The sequence below is a fragment of the Xyrauchen texanus genome, chromosome 17 (assembly GCF_025860055.1).
Source record: "Xyrauchen texanus isolate HMW12.3.18 chromosome 17, RBS_HiC_50CHRs, whole genome shotgun sequence".
NCBI lineage: Eukaryota > Metazoa > Chordata > Actinopteri > Cypriniformes > Catostomidae > Xyrauchen > Xyrauchen texanus.
In genome coordinates, this window is record NC_068292.1 from 27,481,527 (window position 1) to 27,505,711 (window position 24,185).

At 41.1% G+C, this 24,185-nt stretch overlaps 1 protein-coding gene across 3 annotated transcripts in view; it reads left to right on the top strand.

Annotated features, from left to right (window-relative positions):
• Positions 1–9,977: 9,977 nt before the first annotated feature.
• The window catches only part of LOC127658305 (protein FAM171A1-like), a 47,165-nt gene continuing 32,957 nt past the window's right edge, over positions 9,978–24,185 (top strand). The window contains exons 1-5 of one of the 3 annotated variants that reach the window (XM_052147515.1): positions 9,978–10,305; positions 12,831–12,891; positions 13,131–13,223; positions 13,321–13,553; positions 19,168–19,241. Coding sequence is in view for 1 of the 3 variants with exons in the window: in XM_052147514.1 (XP_052003474.1) it covers positions 10,194–10,305 (112 nt within the window). In the remaining 2 variants the exon portion in view is untranslated. The remainder of the gene's footprint in view (positions 10,306–12,830; positions 12,892–13,130; positions 13,224–13,320; positions 13,554–19,167; positions 19,242–24,185) is intronic. The other 2 variants (XM_052147516.1, XM_052147514.1) reach the window with 2 other exon arrangements.

Here is a 24,185-nt window from a genome sequence, read left to right on the forward strand (position 1 = left end):
TCTCAGAGGCGCGGGCGCGCGCTGAGCAGCTTTGTTGAGTGCCGAGTGCAGGGGTGCGTGTGAGATTACAGGCACGCGCGCTATCTCCGTAATGCTCGCAGCATGAGCTGGAGAAATGTTTGAAACTGTATAGACAGTGTTTACGGGTGAGGGTGCATACATTGTAATAGGCACGCGCGCCACTTTCATAAAGCTTCCCGCTCTTAGCGGGGAGTTTTTTGGCCATGCATACAGTGTTTGTGTGTAGGGGTGCATGCATGACAGCAGGCACGCGCGCTACCTTTATAGTATTTCCCGCTTTTACTGGGGAAGTGTTTATAACTGTGGGAACAGTGCTTGTGTGTAGTGGTGCATACATGACAATAGGCACACGATCTACATTTATGGGGCGTCCAGCTTGAGCTGGGGAAGTATTCGGCACTGTTTGGACAGTATTGATATGTGGGAATGCGCACTTTAGTGTGGACACGTGACCCCTTAGTGACACAGGCAGAAAATGACTCTTTTTGTGATGTCTGTGTGTTGCCGTTAAAACGGCGTTTGATTGCAGGTGAGCGAGTTCTGTGACTGGCCCGTTGACTGCTGTACAGACATTTCCAGCCGCCTGTAAGGGGACTGGGTAATGTTTTACACGTTTTGGAGAGAGTGGTCCGGCTTTTGCGAGACACGCACTCTCTCTTTTTCTTCCTATGGCTAGGAAGACTTACGAGGCTCAGCACGATCTTGGCCGAGGTCCCCGTCGCTCAGGCAGCTGCTTTCGGTTAGCGGAACGCGAGCGGCGTCGAGCGTCCGTTTCAGGTTTGACGAGCTGGAGCGCTTGGGCAGGAAGTGACGCATAGCCTGCGAATCCTTCCGAGCTTCAGTGAAGCGTTCAGCGAACTCTCTTACCGCCGGTCCGAACAGGCCGCTTGGAGCGATAGGCGCGTCGAGGAATGGCGCCTTATCCGCGTCCTTCATTTCTGTTAGCGTCAACCACAGATGGCGCTCAAGGACAGTCAGGTTAGCCATGGCCCGGCCGTTGGATTGGGCAGTGGCCTTTGTGGCTCGCAGGGCTACATCAGTGGCGCTGCACAGGTCCTTGAAAGCCTCAGGTTCAGGTCCAGACTCGTCCATGGTGCGGAGAAGTTTGGCCTGATAGACTTGCAGAACAGCCATGGAATGAAGCGCTGACGCAGCTTGGCCGGCGGCCAAGGTCGAAGGCATTTGAAACAACGCCTCGAATTTGCTCTTGCACTAAAAGACAAAAGCATCGCAGAGGCGAACACTTGCAAAGTAGCTTTCAGTAAAAGGATATCAAAGGTGATGCGCGCCGGATGGCGTAGCAGAAGGCTTTGAAGGCGGCTGAAGGCGCCGGCGTCCTCGTAGCAGTCCTGCTGTAGGCTTGTCGACGGCGGGCGAAAAGACTCCAATAATCCAGAGGATCCAGCAAAGAGAAGGTCTTTGCTGAAGGAGATTAAATCTAAAGAACTCTCATGACGGGGCGCCTAATATATAGCCTTAGCCACGCCCATCTTGGCGGGCTCTGAGCGCGAAGCGCGCTCATTGGTCACGCGTTCAGAGTCGCCCCGTCATTGGTTCGAGCAAGTTGCCGCAGCACAGCCAATGACCGAGCTGCCTCGCTCATTGCTGTCTGCTGTGCAGCTGCAATGCGTTTTACATAAAGACTTCAATATTTCTCTAGTTTTCCCATAGCGTAAGCTACTTACGCAATAGGAGAGACCTCTCGAAAGGGAACTGAATAATGATTCTCAATTGTCTAATTCTAAAAAGACTTTGTAATATTTCAAAAATTAAGTCCTGTCTAGCTATAGAAGTACCACTTGCTATACTTTCAATTGCAGATAAAGAGTCAGTGCAAATAACTGATCTGATTGGCTGAACTTCTTCGACCCACTGTAATGCTAATATAATTGCTATTAATTCTGATGTAAATACTGAGATGTGATCTGAAGTTCTTTTCAAAATGTTGACTTTAACTTGCGGTATGATAACTGCTGCAGATGATAAACCAGAATCTGGATCTTTTGAGCCATCAGTATATATCTGGATGGCACTATAATATATATGATCTATGTAATCTTGTACCTTTACTCTATCCAGGATATTCTCCTCATTATGTTTGTCTTTATGTAACTGGATATCTATAGAAGGTATTGGAAAAAACCAAGGAGGAATTGCTGGCAGAACCACACAAGTGGCAATATTAACATCTTTAATTATTTCTCTTGCCTCCTCATTTATAAACCATCCAAAACTTGTTAGCTTTTTATAGTTATATTACCAACAATCACTTAAAACATTCTTAACTGGATGATTTTCCAATTGACCTATACGTTTGCCCAGTATCTCATTCTTAGCTTAATCCTTCTCATTCCCAGTGGCATTACACCCATCTCAACATTAAGTGATGCCACTGGTGATGAACTTATTGCTCCACAACATATCCTTAAAGCTTGATTCTGAATTGCCTCAATCCTATCAAGCTGAGTTTTTGAAGCAGAACTATACACCATGCTACCATAATCTATATTTGCTCCAATTAATGCCACATAATTACTTTTGAGCGATTGCCAATATGCTCCCCATTCAGCTCCAGCTAGACATCTCATTATATTTATCACTTTTTTACATTTATCTATTATTTTCTGTATATGTACTCTGAAATTTAATTTTGAGTCCATCCACACTCCTAAAAACCTAACAACTGATTTCTGCTCCAATGTTTCTCTATACATTTTAATATTTATATTAGGGTTCGTCTTCTTTTTTGAAAAACAAATTACTTGTGTTTTTGCCATAGAGAGCCTAAAGCCCCATTTATTACCCCAGTTTTCTATCAATTTGACAGCATTTTGAAACTTTTCCTGTACAAACTTAACATTCCTACCTCTTTTCCATATAGCAGCATCATCAGCATATAAAGATTTACCAATCCCAGGTTCTTTCTGAGAAAAAATGTCATTTATCATTAAGTTAAACAAAATTGGGCTGCTGACACTTCCTTGAGGAGTTCCATTCTCGATTTCATAAATCGGAGAATACTCACATCCCACTCTAACTTGAATAGTTCTATTTAACAGAAAGTTCATAACCCAGTTATACATTTTACCTTTAATTCCCATCATATCCAGCTTAATTAAGAGTCCCTCCTTCCACAACATACAGTATCATATGCCTTTTCAACGTCAAGAAAGACACCTACCAAAACTTCTTTATTAATCTGAGCCTTTCTTATGTCAGCTTCCAAACACAGCACAGAATCCATAGTGTTTCTCCCTTTTCTAAAGCCACTTTGATAGGGGGAGAGAATATCCCTCCTCTCGATAATATACACCAGCCTGCTCATTACCATACGCTCCATAATCTTGCATATATTTGATGTTAGAGCTATAGGCATAATTTATGGGTTGCATATGATCTTTTCCTGGTTTTGCTACTGGGTTTCACTCCATGTTTCCATTCCATCGGAAGCTTTCCTGAATTCCATACCTTATTATAAAGATTTAAAATGACATTTAATGAAAGATCTGATAAATGCTTAATCATTTCATAGCATATCTCATCCCTACCTGGAGAAGTTTGTTTAGTCCCTGCAATTGCTCTTTTTAACTCATACAAAGTTAATTCATAGTCCAATGTATCTCCAGCTGACTCCTTGGCTTCCAATATATGTGGATTCTTCCTCATACTCTGTTCCCTTGACTTCATCATGTCATTTGATATATTTTCATTACTATGTACTTTCACAAATGTTTGTGCTAGTATCTCTGCCTTCCTACTATCAGACACAACTGCTTCTTCATTATGAAATATCGTCGGAATACTATTATTTCTTTGTTTTCCTCCCATCTTTCTAATCATATTCCAAATCTTGTTGATTCCAATGTTTCCCCCAATATTATTGCAATACTCTCTCCAGTAATTTCTTTTTGCTGTCCTGATAAACCTCCTCACAATTGCCTGAGCTTTTTTACAAACAATAAAGTCATCATAGCTAATAGATCTTTTTACTTTTTTAAGCGATTTGTTTCTTTCTTTAATTGCGGCATTGCATTCTTCATTCCACCACGGAACAATTTTTCTCCTACTACATGCCTTCTTTCTACCAAATACTACTTCTGCTGTGCTCCTAAGAACCTCACTAATCTTTGAATTAAAACATCTATATCTTCCTCAACATCCTCACTAATTTCAGCCATTTTATTATGACATATCTCTAAGTACAACTTCCAATCCCCTGATTTAAAATTCCACCTAGAAATTCTTTCCAAACCTGATTTTACTAAGTCTACTCCAATTGTACTACACACAGGAAAATGATCACTACCAATAGTACTTTCATTTAATACTTTCCAATCACACCTACAAGCTAAATTTTCTGATACTATTGTCAAATCTAACACAGAATATTTGCATATAGAAAGATTTACTCTTGTGTAGCTTCCGTCATTAATGCATACTAGCTCTCCCCAGTCCAGCATATCTTCTATGATCAATCCATTATAATCAGTATTAAAACTCCCCCATAAAGTATTGTGTGCATTAAAATCCCCACACCACACCATTTTAAAGTCCCCAATTCCTCTAATATTTTCCATCATATCCTTAGTTAGCTTATCACATGGATTATAAAAATGTATTACCCTAATACTCTGATTTCCTTCCGATACCTCCACTACCACAGCCTCATACTCATTATCCTCAATTTTCCTAAACCCTATACCTTGTTTAATAAAAGTTGCTACTCCACCACCATTTCCTTTATTTCTATCTTTCCTAATTGTCTCATACCCACTAATCAAAAAATGTAACTGTGGATTAAGCCACGTTTCCTGAACACAAATAATATCTGGGTACACATCACAATTTTCTATAAAATGCTTAAATTCTTGCCAATTTGTAATTAAACTTCTTGCATTCCACTGTAAGTGTTATGAATGCAGACGAGGGCAGACAAGAAGTGGGATCTAAACACGGTTTATTGAACAAAAGTGAAAATAAGACAAAACTGGAACAAATGAAACATCCACGAGGGGAAACTGAAACTAAAACAGGGAGACATCAAAGGAACACGGAACGGATAAACATGGCAGGATAAATATAACAAGACTGGCAGCAGAGCGAACATCAGGACAGGGAAACATCAAAACAGTCAGAACATCAACATTCAGCGATCGACAAGGAATAGGGGAACAAACAGGGTTTAAATACACAGACACAGTAACAACTAAATGACATGCAGGTGAGAACAATGACTGAGTGAGGGCAGTGATGGGGGCAGGGAATTATGGGAAGTGTAGTTTTTAGACAAAGACAAGTGAAACACGGGGCAGACAACAAGGGAATCGTGACATAACCCCCCCTCTAAGGAGCGGCTTCCAGATGCTCCTGAAAGAAGAAAAATGAAAAAAGGAATACCCAAAAACAAAAATCGTCCCAGGAGTGAGGGGGGGCAGGCAGACCAAAGAGGGCACAAGGGGCAAGCAGACAGACAGTCCAAGGGAGCACAAGGGGCAGACAAACAGTCCAAGGGGCCACAGGGGGCAGACAGGAAGTCCAAGGGGGCACAGAGGGCAAGAAGGCAGTCCAAGGGGGCACACGGGGCAGACAGGGAGTCCAAGGGGGCACACGGGGCAGACAGGGAGTCCAAGGGGGCACAGAGGGCAAGGGGCCACAGGGGGCAGACAGGAAGTCCAAGGGGGCACAGAGGGCAAGAAGGCAGTCCAAGGGGGCACACGGGGCAGACAGGGAGTCCAAGGGGGCACACGGGGCAGACAGGAAGTCCAAGGGGGCACAGAGGGCAAGAAGGCAGTCCAAGGGGAGCACAAGACGGGGACTGGGTCAGGTGGCCTGGGAGGCGGCCACAGGGCAGGGACAGGTTCAGGAGGCCTGGGAGGCGGCCAAAGGTCAGGGACAGGTTCAGGGGGCCTGGGAGGCGGCCACAGGTCGGGCCTGGGAGGCGGCCACAGGGCAGGGACAGGTTCAGGAGGCCTGGGAGGCGGCCACAGGACAGCCATGGGGAACTCCAAGGGCGGAGCCGAGGTAGGTGGAGCCATGGAGGGCGGAGCCGTGGAACACCCAGGTGGCAGAGCCATGGGTGGCTCAGGAGGTGGAACCGTAGAAGGCTCTGGAGTCAGAGTCGTGGGAGGCTCAGGAGGCGGAGCTGAGGGAGGCTCTGGAGACGGAGCTGAGGGAGGTTCTGGAAGCTCAGGAGGTGGAGCTGAAGGAGGCTCTGGAGGCTCAGGAGGCGGAGCTGTGGGAGGCTCAGGAGACGGAGCTGAGGGAGGTTCTGGAGGCTCCGGAGGCGGAGCTGAAGGGAGGCTCTGGAGGCTGAGCCAAGGAAGGCTCAGGAGGCGGAGCCGAGGAAGGCTCAGGAGGCGGAGCCAAGGAAGGCGGAACCATGGAAAGCTCTGGAGACTCAGGGGGCGGAGACGTGGGAGGCTCAGGAGGTGGAGCTGAGGGAGGCTGAGGAGGCGGAGCTGAGGGAGGCTCAGGAGGCGGAGCTGAGGGAGGCTCAGGAGGCGGAGCTGAGGGAGGCTCGGGTGGCGGAGCCAAGGGAGGCTCGGGTGGCGGAGCCGTGGAAGGCAAAGCCGTGGCTCGGGAGGCGGAGCCGAGGGAGGTGGAGCCGTAGGAGGCTCGGGAGGCGGAGCCCTGGAAGGCTCTGGAGGCGGAGCCAAGGGAGGTGGTGCCGTAGGAGGCTCGGGAAGTGGAGCCCTGGAAGGCTCTGGAGGCGGAGCCGAGGGAGGTGGCGCTGTAGGAGGCTCTAGAGGCGATGCCCTAGAAGGCTCTGGAGGCGGAGCCGTAGGAGGCTCGAGAGGCGGAGCCCTGGGAGGCTCGAGAGGCGGAGCCCTGGGAGGCTCTGGGGGCTCTGGAGGCGGAGCCGTAGGAGGCTCGGGAGGTCGAGCCGCAGGAGGCTCGGGAGGCGGAGCCCTGGAAGGCTCGGGAGGCGGAGCCGCAGGAGGCTCTGGAAGCAGAGTCCTGGAGGGCTCGGGAGGCGGAGCCCTGGGTGGCTCGAGAGGCGGAGCCCTGGGAGGCTCGAGTGGCTCGGGAGGCGGAGCCCTGGGAGGCTCGAGAGGCGGAGCCCTGGGAGGCGCTGGCTCTTGGACGGTCATGGCTACAGGCTCTGGGACGCTCGAGGCCGCAGGCGCTGGCTCTGGGATGCTCGAGGCTGCAGGCGCTGGCTCTGGGACGCTCGAGGCTGCAGGCGCTGGCTCTCTGACGGTAGGGGCTGCAGGCGCTGGCTCTGGGACGGTCGAGGCTGCAGGCGCTGGCTCGCTGACCAAGGCAGGCGTGGGGGTTGGCTTGCTGGCAGGTGGGGCAGGCGAAAAAGGATGAGCCATGGACGACTGGAGTGTCACCACTGTGGGAGGAGAGGCCCACCCACAGTGAACGGCGAGCCGCATGCCAGAAGCGTCTCTTCCACAAAATCACGGAGCGTCCAGCCACACGTCGCCGGTGGCAACCGCTCCTTGAGCGAATCGGTCAGGTAAGCCCGGAAGAACACCACCAAGGAGGAGTCAGGGAAGTCGGTGGCACTCGCTAGGTCCAAGAAGTCTCTAACATGGTCCTCCACTGGGCGGCTTCCTTGCCTCAAATTCAGGAGGCGGCAGCTTGCCTGAAAAACCGCTAGATCCATTTGTGGTCGATCGTTCTGTTATGAATGCAGACGAGGGCAGACAAGAAGTGGGATCTAAACGCGGTTTATTGAACAAAAGTGAAACTAAGACAAAACTGGAACAAATGATACATCCACGAGGGGAAACTGAAACTAAAACAGGGAGACATCAAAGGAACACGGAACGGATAAACATGGCAGGATAAATATAACAAGACTGGCAGCAGAGCGAACATCAGGACAGTCAGAACATCAACATTCAGCGATCGACAAGGAATAGGGGAACAAACAGGGTTTAAATACACAGACACAGTAACGACTAAATGACATGCAGGTGACTGAGTGAGGGCAGTGAATTATGGGAAGTGTAGTTTTTAGACAGACAAGTGAAACACGGGGCAGACAACAAGGGAATCGTGACAGTAAGATTACCAAAGCCATTATGAGCCCCCACATGATGTATGACTGTTTGTTGCTTGTACCACGAGTCTTTCATTTATCATGTCAATTGATATGTTCTTCCATTCCAAATATTTTCCTGCAGCTCTAATGATTATCTTAATCCTTTCAGATCTACTTTCAGTCTACGCTGAGCAATTCACCACTTCTGCCACAAAAGCTATGAATGAAACTTTGTCTTCAATCAATTCAATTATTTTCCATGGTGTTGGCATCTTACTTGATTGTGGTTGTACCCTAGCAGGGGCCTCCTCTACTATGCTTACTTTGGTGGTTTGTTTTACTTTTTTAATTGCTTCAGCATATGATATTCCTTCTTCCATTCTCACGTTTTGGACCTTAATTGCATCTTTCCTTACTTCACAACCTCCATAAGCTGCACTGTGCTCACCCCACAATTACAGCATTTTGGGGTTTTACTTTGTCTGCATTTACCATACTCATGCTCTCCTCCACATTTTGCACATCTTTGTTTGCCTCTACATACGGCAGCCACATGTCCGTATTTTTGGCATTTGAAACACCTTATTGGAGGAGGAATATAAACTCTGACTCCATAACTGACAAATCCTAGAAATACTCTTTCTGGTAATTTGAGCTCATCAAAGACCAACATAATTGACAGACTGTCCGTTTTCTCATTGTTTCTGAAACACTTCAAGCGTCTTACTTCCTTAACTGCTGCTCCCTTTACATTTCTTTTTATCATCTCATCTGAAACATCCAAAGGAATTCCAGATATTACACCTCTAATCCAGATTCTCTCTTCTGGAATTGAACATTCTATTTTATGTCCGATCATTGATTTAATTCCCAAAGTTGCGTTTTTGTTGGCTATCTTTACAAAATAACAACAGTCTTCCATCCTTCAAAGTTTTTATATTCTCTACAATCCCTACACTTTCTTTAATTGCTTTAGTAAGTTTCAAATGGTTGATTTTACTCACAGAGTCGGTAGCAAACTTTATCATTACTTTATACTCCTTATTTCCTTGTGCCAGTTGATTTCCCTTGTCACTTTCCGAGTCTGATTTTAACTCACGACATTTCTTCCTTTTCTTTGTTTTAACAACGTTCCACCCTAGACTTGAATTTCCCCCACTATTTTCCTCACACCTTTCATCCTCCATTTCCGGATCGCTTACGGAATCTACGTCAGATCCTACCATCCGTACACCAGTCACAATCCAGCCGTTTGCCAACCGCCTGTCCACACGCCCGTTGTTCTCCCCCCAAGGCATCACACAGTACAGACATTGCAATTTATTGACCTGGCCACATCTGCAGTACTCATGCCTCCATACAGCATGCCTAAGGCACATTCACGCAGATGAGCAGGGACCCTGGGCATCGTTCTTTTGGCGTTTTTCCAGATTCAGTAAAAAGGTCTCTTTAGTGTCCTAAGTTTTTATAGTTGTGACCTTAATTGCCTACTGTCTTCAAGTTGTTAGTGTTTAATGCCGTTTCACAGGTGCATGTTAATTAATTGTTTATGGTTCATTCCATGAAAATCATTGTTTAAACCCTTTACAATAGAGATCTGTAAGGTTATTTGTATTTTTCCAAATTATCTTTAAAATACAGTGTCTTGAAAAAGGGACGTTTCTTTTTGCCGAGATATTATATATATATATATATATATATATATATATATATATATATATATATATATATATATCGAAAGAGGGACGTCTAGGAGTTGTATTTTTGTTGTTGTATCTTTTTCTGCACTGCATGTAGCTTTTTTAGAACGCTATCGGTCCGTATAGACTACTTTTAAGGTACTTGACAGTAATGGGCAGCAGATGGCGGACTAACCCTTCTTTCTGTAGGACAGAGGGGAACCACCTGGTCAGGGAATAGAAATGGTTAAACTGGTGGAGTTCACTCGCTTTCTCTCGTTGTTTGGAGTTAACTCCGGGTTGATAGAAAAAAACAGCGGCAACATGGTGATGCTGACAAGAGGTTTCCGGTTGGTGTCAATGATATGAGCAGAATTGCGAAAATAACAAATTATGGCAGGGAAGCTCAACTGCAAAGTGTCTTTAAATACTCCCGTCGCATAGACAATCCGCATTGTTGAGGGTAAAAAAATATTTTGAACTGTAAGCAGCAAAAAATGCGCGGAACGGACGGCTGCAGCAGGTCTGCCGTGATTGTGCTCTGCCTGCTGGGATGCGATATATGGACGTCGGCCGCTAAAACACTGCAGGAGAACAGCGATGCCAAAGGTAAGAGACCCTCCCTTAACACCAGGGAATGCACCGCTTCAGTTCATGTTTATAAAAAATTTAATCAAGATTTGTATGAGCTTTGATTTGGCTTTCGGTGTGGCATTGCCTGAGCTAACTGTTAGCAATTTTAGCTAGCAGATAATAATTTAGAAAGAGTGCCGCTTCATGTCTATCAACGGCCATCACATGAAAAAACATGGGACGCATTACGGGTTAAGTCAACTTTTTGGTTTTAACTACGCAAACTTCGGTAATTGTTCGTTGTTAGGTTACTTGTCTTAGGTCTTGCAAATCTCAAGCCAGCCTTTTGAAATCGTGTGCGTGTGTGTGTGTGTGTGCGCGCAGCGAGCATCACTGCAGCAAATATACACCATTGATTGTAGTTACATTACTGGAACAAACAATAAATAAAATGTTCTCAGAAATCTTAATGGTCCTGGTATATTAGTCTGCTAATAATTTCACATGATTATTTTTTGGTTTCAGTATGTAATTTATACAAATGAATACATTGCTACATCTACAGTTATATTTCAACCAAAAAAGAAAATTCTGTTATCATTTATTCACCCTCAGGTTGTTCTAAACCCTTATGAGTTTCTTTCCAACATGGAACACCAAAGGAAATGTTAGGCAGAATGACAATCTCAGCCACTATTCACTGTTATTCTATGGAGAAAAAAAAAAGATGCAATAAATGTGAATGGTGACAGGTCAGTCTCTAACATTTTGCCTTAGAGAACAGTATAAGGGTGAGTAAATTATGGTTTTAGAGGATTTAAGACAATATTTTTTCTTCTGATGACAAATAGCCACATGTGTGGGGCACCCCAGGACACTCCTGCTTGTCCACATTAGTGTGCTGGTGAAGGAGGGTGGAAAGAAAAAGAACAGCCCTTGTCATATCATGAGTTCAAATTTTTATCCATTTATCATGTTAATGAAGCAATGTCACAAACGGCAGGTTGCAGGAACCCGTTTAAATGACATAACAGTTGGTAAAGCTCACCACTTGACAGCAGATTTATTGAACAGTTCACTGAAAGTCAGTTTTGTTAAATATTCCATGTCTGATCTTATTATGTGAGGGATACCCCAAAAAACCCACATCCCTCTTGATGGACACACCTCCCCCTACATCTCTTCAACGACTCCTGCTGCTGAGCACAGGCAGCGCAGATGGTCTGTTCCTCTCTGTTCTGTTGGACAGTAGACTGGCACATTGAATGCTTTGAGTATGCAAAACAGAGCTTTGGTGCCTTTTGTCCAGACCGTGCCATTTCCTCATCACTGGGACCTGGAAAGGGAATGCTGCACTCAAAAAACTGAAACATGAATTGTTTGATAATGAAATTAAGTATTTCGAAACAATTAAAACAAATTAAGTTATGAGATGAACACAGTTATTTTAAATCAATCAACTTAAACTAAATTGAGGTGTGCTGAAACAACGAAAACATTATGGTTTCAATCAATCACTTCTTTTGCGTATACTCCGATGGAATCCCTTTCCAATCTGCGCCCAAGACAGCAAGAGAGCAGGTGGAATACTCTGGAATTGGTAAGTCAAAAAGGTTTTACCATCCTTGTCTTTATAGTGACTATTAAGTGTAAGTCTTCTTAAAACCATTACAGGTCAACTTTAAGCAGTTATTTTACATGTAAACTTTAACATTTAATTTAAAACTTAACTACATTTAATATTGGCATTTTTGAAGTAGTCACATGGTCCGCAGCAAGGGCGTAGATTTGGTTTGAACATTGGGGGCGCTAATGTGTGAAGAATGTACATGTTTCCATTGATCATGGTGATCAATTGGGGGGTGTTACCCCCATCCCCTGGAATCTATGCCCCTGGTCAGCAGCATATCTGAGAAGAGGAATTAAATGGAGGAAAATGTGTGCTTTTATTTATATCATTCAATATTTCCGTGATAATTTGGTTCTAGATTTTGTAAGGGTTATTTCGGCATAGTCTGTTTTCAGCAGGTCATTATTGTTGTTAGGGCGAGGAACACTTAACACGTCTGATGGTGAGTTTGTACCTGGCAGGTTTAAGTGTAGTTATACTGTAGTTAGGGAAATGACTGCACCAGGTAGTCGACTATTAAAAACAGTACTGTAACTTCTAACAAGTTAATTTTCATTTGCGCGTTTCCCTCCCGTCAGCAGCGCTGAATTACACTATTTTCACCCTCACATCTTTTATCAAATTTCGCAGTTATAATATAATCCATTGGGGAGCGCTGTGCAAATGCGTGGTCAAGGTGTTGTATGAGAATATATAGCGTCATATATAACATATAGCGTGTTTCTAAATATATGCATTATTGTGATTATTATTAAATTTTACTCTGTTCGGTTCTTGCAAAGGTCACGGTATTAAACATTGCATAGCAGTAACGTGGGAGAACCACCTAAATATGTCTCTTTAAAATGTTGAAAAATGCATTATACTTTGGTCAATATTTTGTCTGTTTCATGCCTAGACAATCCCATGATGATTACTGTGATTCTTTTAGCAGGTTACAAAAGAACATAAGGACAGCTGTTCCATTCTTTGCTTAGTACACTTCTCATATGGTAAGTTGTACTATTTTCTTAAAAAGCTTAAGAATAATGTTTTTAAAAAGCATTAGAAAAATAGTAATTAGTTAATTACTACAATGTCTAAAACTATACATTAGCATTCATTTTCTTTGTGCTTTGATGTCAAATGTGTAGATAATTATGATTTTATACATATATATACCAGAAATGACCTTTTAAATCAACATGCATATCATCAATCTAGCTTTTCGCTGCTTTATTTTTTAAAACAGAATAACAGCATAGGGACACTAAGAGAGTGCATCCTCAAAGCACTGTGTGGATACTTTAATGAGGACCATGAAAAGCTCATTAAGGACTACAAGGTAGTCAAATGCAGCTCTCTTATAAATAATTTTACTGTGTACTCCGATTAGTTTTTCCAAAAATGAAGATTGCTTCATTTGTTTTGTCTGGGCACAGGACTGCGATGGCCTGAGTGCCTTAAAAGACATGAAGCAGATGGTAATGGTGATCTATGTTGTTCGACATGAAGAAGAGGAACCAATGGATAAGCCTGTGGACATTGGTGTCGTGATCGAAGGGGTTGTAGTTCTCAGCTGTTTGAGGAGTGCAGCCGTTGCAGCGCAATGTTGTTTGGACTAATTTATGCCTTGGACCGTAGCTGTGCAAAATAAGTCAAATCTGCATTTAAGGTAATCCAGAAAGTGTTTTTCAACCTGGATGGACAAAGACTTTCACCAAAGGTGCAAGTCCTAAACAACATGTTACAATAAGTCACCAAATATTAATTGCCTACAGGGGACTAGCACAGAAACTGCATAATTATATAAAACATGGATTATAATTATTTTTTCAATATTTTGTTATATATATTATTTTAGTCTTTTTTTTTTTTTTTTTTTTTTGCTGAGTTTGCCACATGTAAATTGGGTGGCAAAGTATTGCCTTAACATATGTTAATAAAAGAAAAGTTGGTTTGAAGTAAATTAAATTGTTCAGTTTACTCAAAAGCAATAATTTTATGCTATATCTCACTGAAGCAGTTAAAATAGTAAATGTTCAAAATAAATTGAATCAAAATGATGCAATCTTGGGGAGTACCTCAGTGGTAAAAACACTGGATTTCACAAGTTTGAATCCAGGGCATGCTGGATGACTCCAGTCAGATCTCCTGAGCAACCAAATTTGCCTGGTTGCTATGGAGGGTATAGTCACATGGGGTAACCTCCTCAGGATCATTATAATGTGCTTCACTCTCGGTGGGGCACATGGTGAGTTGTGCGTGGATATATCTCTGCGGTAACACGGTCAACAAGCCATGTGATGCGCGGGTTGACGGTCTCGGATGCGGAGGCAGCTGAGATTCATCCTCCGCCATCCGGATTTAGGCAAGTCACTATGCCAAAAATAATGCAATGTCATTGGATCAAGATCAAAATTTCCACTTGATTCCATTAGCCCAGATTAATTTCAGACAAATCTATTCAATTATTTGGAAATTGTGTCTTAATTAAATTAGGTTAGACCAACGTTTTTTGTTTTTTTGTGTGTGTGTGTGGTCTCGAATGGGTTTTGCCTTGTAGCTTTGTATGTGATTGGCTACAATTTTTATCCAAGGTCCTAAATGGAATGTAATTTGTCAAAGCTTTGAAAACAGTTGCTGTAACTGCCTTTGTGTTTTTATGCTGCACACTGTATTTAAAAGAGTTTGATAAAAGGTTGTCAAACGGTACTTTAAATTACTGGTTGATATTACAGACTGAAGGCAAATTTTAATTTAAACTCCACTGTTTTTACTTTTGTTTTGTAGTATAACCTAATTTAATGTGTTCTTAATTATTTATTTTTTAAATAGCTTAACAATATGTATGTTACAATCTGTCAAATTTTACAGGTATCAGTACCAACTACTTAAATGTTTTTGTTGAGACAACTCTATTGTACAGTATATTGTACTTAAGGGATAGTTCACCCAAAAATGTAAATTCTCATTATTTGCTCACACTCATGATATCCCAGGTGTGTATGACTTTCTTTCATCTGCAGAACACATTTGAAGAAGAATAGAAAAATATCTTAGCTCAGTAGGTCCTTAAAATGCAAGTGGATGGTGCTTTAACTTTTTAAGCTCCAAGAATCACAGACAGTCAGCATCGTCATCAATATCATATGACTCCAGCAGCTAAATGAATGTCTTCTAAAGCAATAAGATCGCTTTTGGTGTGTGTGACGAGGAGGGTGTGGCCAGGCTGTGACGATGCACGCCCTGCACTGAGTTGTCCAATCAGCAGGAGAGGGATAAATTAGGAGCCGGGGACGCCACGTCCTCCTCCTCGTCACAGTTTGAAAAAAAAAAAAGATCAATGTTTAAGTATTTTTTAACTATAGTCATACGCTTCCGGTTAGCTTCACGAGAGGGTGATAGTTCAAGTGGCCTCTCATGGCCTCTCATGTGACGTGTTGCCATGATACAGACTTAATCTCATGTTCTCCACTTGATTGAGACATCCAGGATAAGCACACAAATGCACCATAGTGAGTAAACCAACAGATAAATACTGATCAAAACCAACCAAGCTACTGTACAGCGTTCCTCCTCACTTGTAAACAGCACTGCTCTTCCGGCTGTGACACACATGCCTCAGTTCTCCCGTATCTCTAGTGCCAAATTGATTGTCACGTGCATACCGCTGCTGACCGATGATTAGAGTTTTAAAAAGTACTTAAACATGAACTTTTATGCACAAATCCACCAAAAGCAAACATGTCGCTTTAAAAGATATTAATGGATGGCTGACTGTCTGTGATTTCAAAAGTGAAATCACCATCTGCTTGAATTTTCTGCACAAATTTTTATTTCTGAGTGAACTATCCCTTTAATCATAGTGTCCTATAGATCTGAATATTGTGTATAATAGTGCTATTGGGGAAATAATCCTAATGTTATATAGCATGTCTGATTTTATTTCATCAGTAAATTATTATTTAGCTGGATAAGCATGCACTCCCATTAAATATACATTTTGAGGAGAATATTTAGATGAAAAAAAACAGTTTTAATTTAATATATTTAAAATGATAAGCAACATATGTATCAAACATAATTCTGTATTTTCAGTAAGCAGAATTATTAGCTAATATTTCTATTCGGTGTCACCATTGTCCGGTTCTGGGCAGACTTTTAGTCCCAGTACATCTCTGATGGATTATTTAGCACTTTTTTGCAAAATTTTAAATGAAAAGCACCATTTTGCATATGTATTTAAAATAGTAGTAATAATAATAATCATAAACTTTCAATCGTAACTTTTCTTGATTCAGGCTTAGTTTGAGACTTGAACCGAACCGTGAGTTCAGTATCATGAGACTAATCAAATCGCAAAATAAGTGAATCATTACACCCATTTTTTTTTTTTTTTTTTTGTTGTGTTTGTTACTTAATTCAATAGTTTCCGAATATGCCCCTCGCCTGCTGTTGTTCGAACCTTCAGATAGGGTCTTAAGCGTGTTCGTATAAACAAACACAGGAATGTTATAGTGCTACAGAGACAAAGTGTTTACAGTTTTTGAGAAAATTAACCTCTGAATGACTTGCTTGTTGTCTCTGCATATTAAGCTGGGACAGAAGGAAGTATTTTAACACTGGAAAAAGTTATATACTTCAGCTTAAATGGCTGTGTTTAGCATCTATATATCCCTATTAAACATCTGATTGGGTAACATGGACATAATGCAGGATTATACATTCCTTAACATTGATTAGTCAGTTAAAAGCTCAGACAACGCACCTACTGGTCTATTAGTAGTTTTAAATTGGTGGTTTTGCACATCCCTACCTTTATCCTGCAGATTCTGTATTACAGGGTGAAACAAATGTTATTCAGACACAAATGTTATTCAATAGACATTTATTTCTGAGAATAAAGAATTAGCACAGCTAAATATATCAAAACATCAAATCACAGTACATACAGCTATCGCAATATTTAAAAAATCTGAATACATTTCAAATATGAAAGTAAATATCTTGGTCTGTGGCAACTCCCAGCCCTACATTTAAAAAAAAATTTGTTGTTGCTTTTAATGAGTCAATTGGAGGAAAGAACCTAGATGAAGACCTCTAATCAAAGATAAACTTCATGGCTGGAAATGAGTTTGCAAAATACAGTCAAGTAAACTACACTCTTACTGGAATAATACCAGTCACAACAAAACACTTTTGTAAAAGTAACAATTATAAAATAACAATTACATACTGCAAATCATTTGTGTTTTTGTTTGGATGTTTTTAATGACACCCATATTAACAGTTGTCCTCATACCGGTAGCCAGATATTTACTGTAAGCAGTCTATAGTTGTCACACACTCATTCAAATACAGAGACTAAAATTCACATGGAGTTGCTGTGGTGTAGTGTCTAGATTTTGGGTATTACTGTAGTACTGCACAATGGGAGGATGCAGGGTTTATTTGTTGCCCTCAGCATTTCAAAGCATTTCATGCATGGGGGACCTCTGTTATGCTAAATTTTCAATTATGGGGTCATGGTTTAGGTGGACACTCAGACCTTTTCTCATCTCTGATTACTAACACTAGACTGTTTCCCATGGGCAAGCTAGTCAGACAACTGTCTCTCCCTGTCTTTCTCCTTCAGATTCATGCATTATCTTGCAAATACACAACTTCAGGTTGCTCCGGGGGAATTGTCCCTGTAGTAAATGCACTGTAAGTCACTTTGGATAAAAGCGTCTGCCAAATACGTAAATGTAGTAAGTACTTATTTTATGAAATGTATATAGATAATATATTGTCACTGTCCTGATGAAAAACATGTATCTCCATTTTTGGCAATTTTGACTTTTTACCATTTTTTGAACATTTTCTACTGTTTGAATTGTACAAAAGATAGCATAATCACAATATAATGCATCGTATTTTGTAATTATTTGAAGACTTGCTGGCAAACTCAATGACAATACTCAGAATGGCATGATCACATGGAATGTTGGCATGTTGTTTCCGATACCTCCGGTACTCTAAGATCGCCCACATTATGCCAAATCTCTAACAAGCGGTATCTCCTATCAGACATGTTTAAATTGGCTTGAGTGTGTTTACCTTCCACTGTGGTTCGACCAAATGCGCATTGCGGTTCAGAATTGGAGACCGCGTTGAAACCAGTTTTTCTGGAGACCACGTGATTTGGAGGTTGCATTTTTTTTCCCTCTAACGATACACTTTTACTCAACTGATGGTAAGATTTGCATAAAGTATGCATTCATCTTTACTGTATTACTGCCTTCACAGTATAAAACAGCTCTCTTCCAAACTTGCTTTTGGCGCCTCCGTGGAGATGGAGCTCACTTGTGCACATTTGGCATATTTGAGCTCCATTTTCCGGTTGTAATGTCCATGGAGAGGCACCAAAAGCAAATTACCGTTTTGGCCTCTGGGGCCAGTGTTTTGAATTTCAGTAAGCACAGACAGATTTTAGGTAAAGTAACCTACTCTTTCCGATTTAACTGTGAAATCAGTCTGCTCAGACACCGCGTCTCTCCGCTCTTCCTTCAGGTTTCTGGTTTCATCACGGCTGTTGCTGTGATTTATGCTGCCTTCCATTCAATTCGGAGAGTAGGAACTTCCTACTGGGAACAGTACAATAGAACGTCAATATGTCAGACTTTAATTTGGAAACTTGTGTGGAAATCGTCAACTCTGATTTCGCCAAAATGCAGGTGTCTGATGTCACGCAAACATGTCGGCACACAGGGAGATTTATCAATGATAAACATTCACTTTTTTTCTTTCTCCCATTTTCTCCCCAATTTTGAATGCCCGATTCTCAATGCACTCGTAGTCGTCATGGTGGTGTAGTAACTCGCTTCAATCCAGGTGGCGAAGGATGAATCTCAGTTGCCTCCGTGTCTGAGAAGTCAATCTGCGCATCTCATCATGTGGCTTATTGAGCGCGTTACCGTGGAGTTGTAGCGTGTGTGGAGGCCCACACTATTCTCTGCGGCATCCACGCACATTTCACCAGGTGCTACACCGAGAGCGAGAACCACACATTATAGCAAACATGAGGAGGTTACCCCATGTGACTTTTCCCTCCCTAGCAACCGGGCCAATTTGTTTGCTTAGGAGACCTGGCTGGAGTCACTCGGCATGCCCTGGATTCGAACTCGCGACTCCATCGGGTCAAAGTTCCTACATTTACATGACAATAAAACTTTAGCAAATGTTTGCAGAGACAGGTGTTCATAACATGGTTAATTATACTCTCTTCTTTCTCTCTTGTTCTACAGGTTTATAAAAATGCTAGCATTGCAGCATGGTTTATCAGTTTGGTTGCTATGAGATGTCTCTGTTGACAATCAAGGTACTGCTAAAAATTGTGATTAATCTCAAAATTAATTATATAGCTCCTCTTTGCTTGTTTAGTTGTCTCCTGAAGTAAAAATTTCATGGAAGGTCATTATTGATCATTGTTTTTATGATCAATTATTGGTCACTTCCGATTACTTGTGCCCATCCCTGCTGCAGAAGGGTGTCTTGGAAAATGTCTTTTTACATTTTGAACATTACAATGTAAGTATGAGATTAGACACATTTTTTCTTAAGTGGGCTGTTCCCTGGAATGGGACACAAATTTCTCACCAAGAAAAGCAAAGTTCATGACTTGAAGAATATCAGCTGCTTTTATCAACTTTGTGGTGTGGTTGCTCCAACTAAATGCTATATATGTAGATAATAGATTTTATTTACAGACAACTTTGTTGTGGTACATTAGCTTAATACTGTTACTCTTGTCCAAGTAGCCTAAAGTAGTTTGTTCTTATGCATCAAATTATTGACCGTGTACAATGAGTACAATGACTGCACAATGGTTACCAGAATATACCAAGTATTGCACTGCAAGGATTTGCCATTGGTCTTGAATTCTACATGCAGCTGTAATTTTGTGTGATCCTAACTCTCAAATTGTTGGGAATATACTGCTGAATTTAAATAGCTTCCAAATAATGTCACCATTATTTTGAGAAGTATTCTGGTTGTGATCTATGTATATTAAATGGAATGAGGATTCAATATCTCTTTCTTTGTCTTTCTCTATATCTCACTGTCTCACTTTCTGTCTCTCTGATGCACACCCTCATAAACTAGCTCACACACATTATAACCTTTTGTAACCTTGACAGTTAATACAGTGTTTTCACATGAATCAATAATATGGTTTCTCGAGGTTTTCCTGAGCAGAATCCAGCTCATTGACTGATCGCTCTCATCATTACATCACACAAGATTCTGCTCCAGGGGTTAATGATGCCTGCCTTGGGTGCATATAATATTATTGATTGAGAATTCCACCATTTACTTAACAGATAGCCACGATCTTCCAAACTTGGTATGTAACTGGTCAAAAATCCCCTTTCAAAACAAAGCAATGCACAAAATAAGATGGCAACACTGAAAACTAACAAAGTTGGCAAATATAATAACTTACTGATATTAGCTGTAATAACTTTATGAGATTCACTGTTAAACACAAGCGTTACTGGCTGATTTCAATGCCCCGGTTAGTTAGCAGGCTGGTCAGTGTCCGAGTCCAAAACATCATTACTCCATCCACTGTCGCTTTGCTTATGTCCTTCTTATGGTCTCTGTAGTCCCTTGTGTTTCAAGTTGCTTTTCTCTGTAGTCCCTTGTGTTTCAAGTTGCTTTTCATTTGGTCAGTTGTTTGATTGAAGGCAGTGTGCATCATTTCATGCTGTATCTTCATTCAAATTTTTTTCCTTTTCAATCTCTAGTTTATCTCTGATCTTCGTAAATACCATATCACAAGTAGAGCACTCGTTTTGTCGTGTTACCTGAATGCTTTTGATTTCCGATAATTTTGTGTTATTTGGTTTTTTACTGTTGTTATAGAGCGAAGAAGTACAGTACTCCTTGCTGTAGACGGTAGCTATTGTTGTTGTTTAGGAAAACGTTACCATGGTCATGAAACCCCATCCCCTGACGTAATCGGTTCCTGCATAGAGACCAGCAAGCTTTTGGGGCTGGTGCGGAAATACACGAAGCAGTTCGAGAATTGGCACTGGCCCAGGAACCAGCACCTGAACCATGTTGGTGGAAAAGGGCTATCTGTGATTTCTGGTCATGAGTGGGTTGTATTTGAAAAATTGTAGATTGAATAGTATTTTAGCAGAGCATAGTTATGTCAGTCTTTTTAATAATTAATTTTGGCAATATTAGTGTGTAATTTGATTAACTAAATTGAATTGCAAAAAGAATGGTTTCTTGAACACTCAAGGATTGGATTGGTTGACCAAACAGATAGTCCAGTCCCATACCATTGGTTGAGCCAGTGTTGCCATATCAGGCTGGTTGGGATGCTGGGAAGCAAGCAGAATAATGGTTTATTAGTGCCACAGAGCCACAGTCTTAACACGTTTGGGGGAAATCAACCTAAAAATGGCTTATTTAGTTGACTCTGCATATAAAGTATTTTCAGCATCCAAACAATTACACAGTGCATGTCTGCAATCTGAGGCTATGTAATGTTTGGCTAATAGACAAAAAGGTTTTGATAAAGATTAGAGCAACATGTTAGAGTTGCTCTAACATGTGCTCTTAATTTGGAGTCACACTAGCAGACTAGTAACAACTCTATTTTGGCCTAGGGTGTCACGCATGCAGACTGTTTTGCTGAGATCTCGCTCTTCATTTAGAAGTATGATACCTTTGCTGATTAATAATGTTGGAGTGGTGTATATATATACAAACATACCAACTTATCACAACTGTATGGGGTTGGTTAAAAAGTTGGTTCACAAATAAATTAAATGAGATTTCCAAATAAACATTACATATTTAATAAATATTTACAAATATATATTTTTAACTCACAAACACAACTCTGTCCAGCATTCATTTGTGAATTGCGCACATTTGTGGATCGTTTCCTGTGCATTTGCGGATTGCTACACGCATTTGTCGATTTTGAAACACATCTAGCGTCAAGAAGTGCACACAAATCTACAAATAGGTGGACTCCACCCATCGTCTACTCAAGCCAATCAGATAATGGCCACATTACTCAAACCAGTCATAGCACGATATATCTTCAACCAAATCATTCTTATTTTTACTATCAGGGCAGGGCCAGATTCACAGTGCTCTCATAAGCATGCAAACGATTACATACAGACAGGGTTGGGAGGGTTACTTGAAAGTATTCCAATACTGATTACAGAATACATGCTGTAAAATGAAATGTGTTACATATTCCGTTAGAATACTTGAGGTCAGTAACGTATTCTAAATTAAATAAAGATTTTTTCACTTGTTTTGACTATAAAAATACATTCTCTGAAAAACCTAAATATCGTATGTGGTGTTGTTTCTAAAACAAGATTAATCAAATTGATCTTGTTTTAAAGGTGCAGTATGTAAGATTCAGAAACCCATGTTATTAATGACACCTGTGGCCATTAAGTGAACTGCAGCCAGCTACCTGTTGCTCGTGCTCATGCACACACTCCATAGGGACACAAGCGAGCTAGCATCCAAAACAATTAAGTAAATTAAAAAGAGACTGAATGTGATTCACTGGCATCATGCTGACAGATGAGGTAGCATAATTAAAATAACACAGTTATGATTGTTTTATTAAAAAATGTGAAACTAATTTACAGCTACATACTACCGAATTTTACCAGACAGTTTACGGTTGCACTGCACTGTTATGTTGCACTGTTGTATGTTGTGTATGTCATATGTTGTACTACGATCAAGAAACCAGAGGATTTGCTTAAATTTATCCTATATACCTCCACCCTACAATTACTTAAATTATTTATTTTTATGCACTAACATAATGTGAAACCAAAGGATAGCAGATCTTGTACACTGTGTAATATAGGGTATTAATTTATGGTTTGTGCTCCTAAGATCATCTAATATGATTCATGTTTTATAAAAACACACTGTACTACTGATCTTTTGTAGTGTATAGTAGTGTGTCTGTTTGGATCTGCCATGTAAACATTAAGATTAAAGGTTTTGACAACACATTTCAGTCAAGAATCTTGGTTAAAATTAAATTATCTGTGTGTAATTGGTTTTATGCTCATGAGAGCTCTGTGACTCTGGTCCCTGCCTTTAAAGTAAAACGAAGCATGATTGGTTGAAGATAGAATGTGCTATGATTGGTCCGCATAATGTAGTTGTTATTTAATTGGCTTGAGTAGACGATGGGTGGAGTCTACCTATTTGTAGATTTGTGCATTCTTTTTGAAGCTAGATTTGTTTCAAAATTGACAAATGCGTGTAGCAATCCGCAAATGCACCGGAAGCGATCCACAAATAAATGTGTTTTGTGAGTTTAAAAATGTATTTGCAGATCTCATTTTATTTTTTTGTGAATTCATTTATTTTTGTGAAACTCCTTACATTTATTTGTGGATCTGATTACATTTAAAATGTAAATCTCTTTCCATGTGTATGTTAATATGCAACAGTTCTATCTCCATACAGCTCTTCTCTCTCTCTCCCTGTCATGTGGAACTCACCGAAGTAAAAACAGGAGTACCATGTGAGCATACACAATGGTAATAGTGATTTAGGATGTGATTCATGGAGCAAATTATCATGTGAAAGTGTGTGATTATGTATTTATTCTCTCGAGTCTTGTAGTATAAAAGCGTATGTCCATTGGCAGCTTTCATAGAAATAACGTTCAATAAAAACAGACTATTGTGCAGGAAAAACATTTTGTGCCAATCACAATGGATTACAATCAGTGATGATATGCATCTGAGTGTGATGTAAACATTCAGATCTATGTTTCCCAAAAGCATCGTGCGCCTAAGTAAATCGTAGAAACCACTGGCACCAGTTGTCTCTATTATCAACTTAAGCTTACGATCCTTTTGAGAAATACAGCCTAGATCAGCTTGAGGTCTTGTCAGTTCCTCAGTAAAAGAAGCAGCTCATTGGTTACTTAAAAAGCCCGCCCCGGCGACAGAACAATTTTTCTTTTACATTGGAAAAAATTGTCCCGTTGCTGGAAGCATTAACTCAGCAGGGATTCCTGGAAGCCAAGTGATAAATTAACTCCCGCTGAGAGACGCTAATGCATGCTTTGTTTCCCACCGCCTGTCCGGCAATTATGTTAATGAAGTGTACACCTGTAAATCACTGGAAAATTCAGCTAGTGTGGTGCCGTCATTATTTAGTCTTCATCACTGCAGGGTATGAGACATTCAAGATCGTATCATGACTTATTATTACACTGCTCAAACCATTCCCATTTCCTATATCT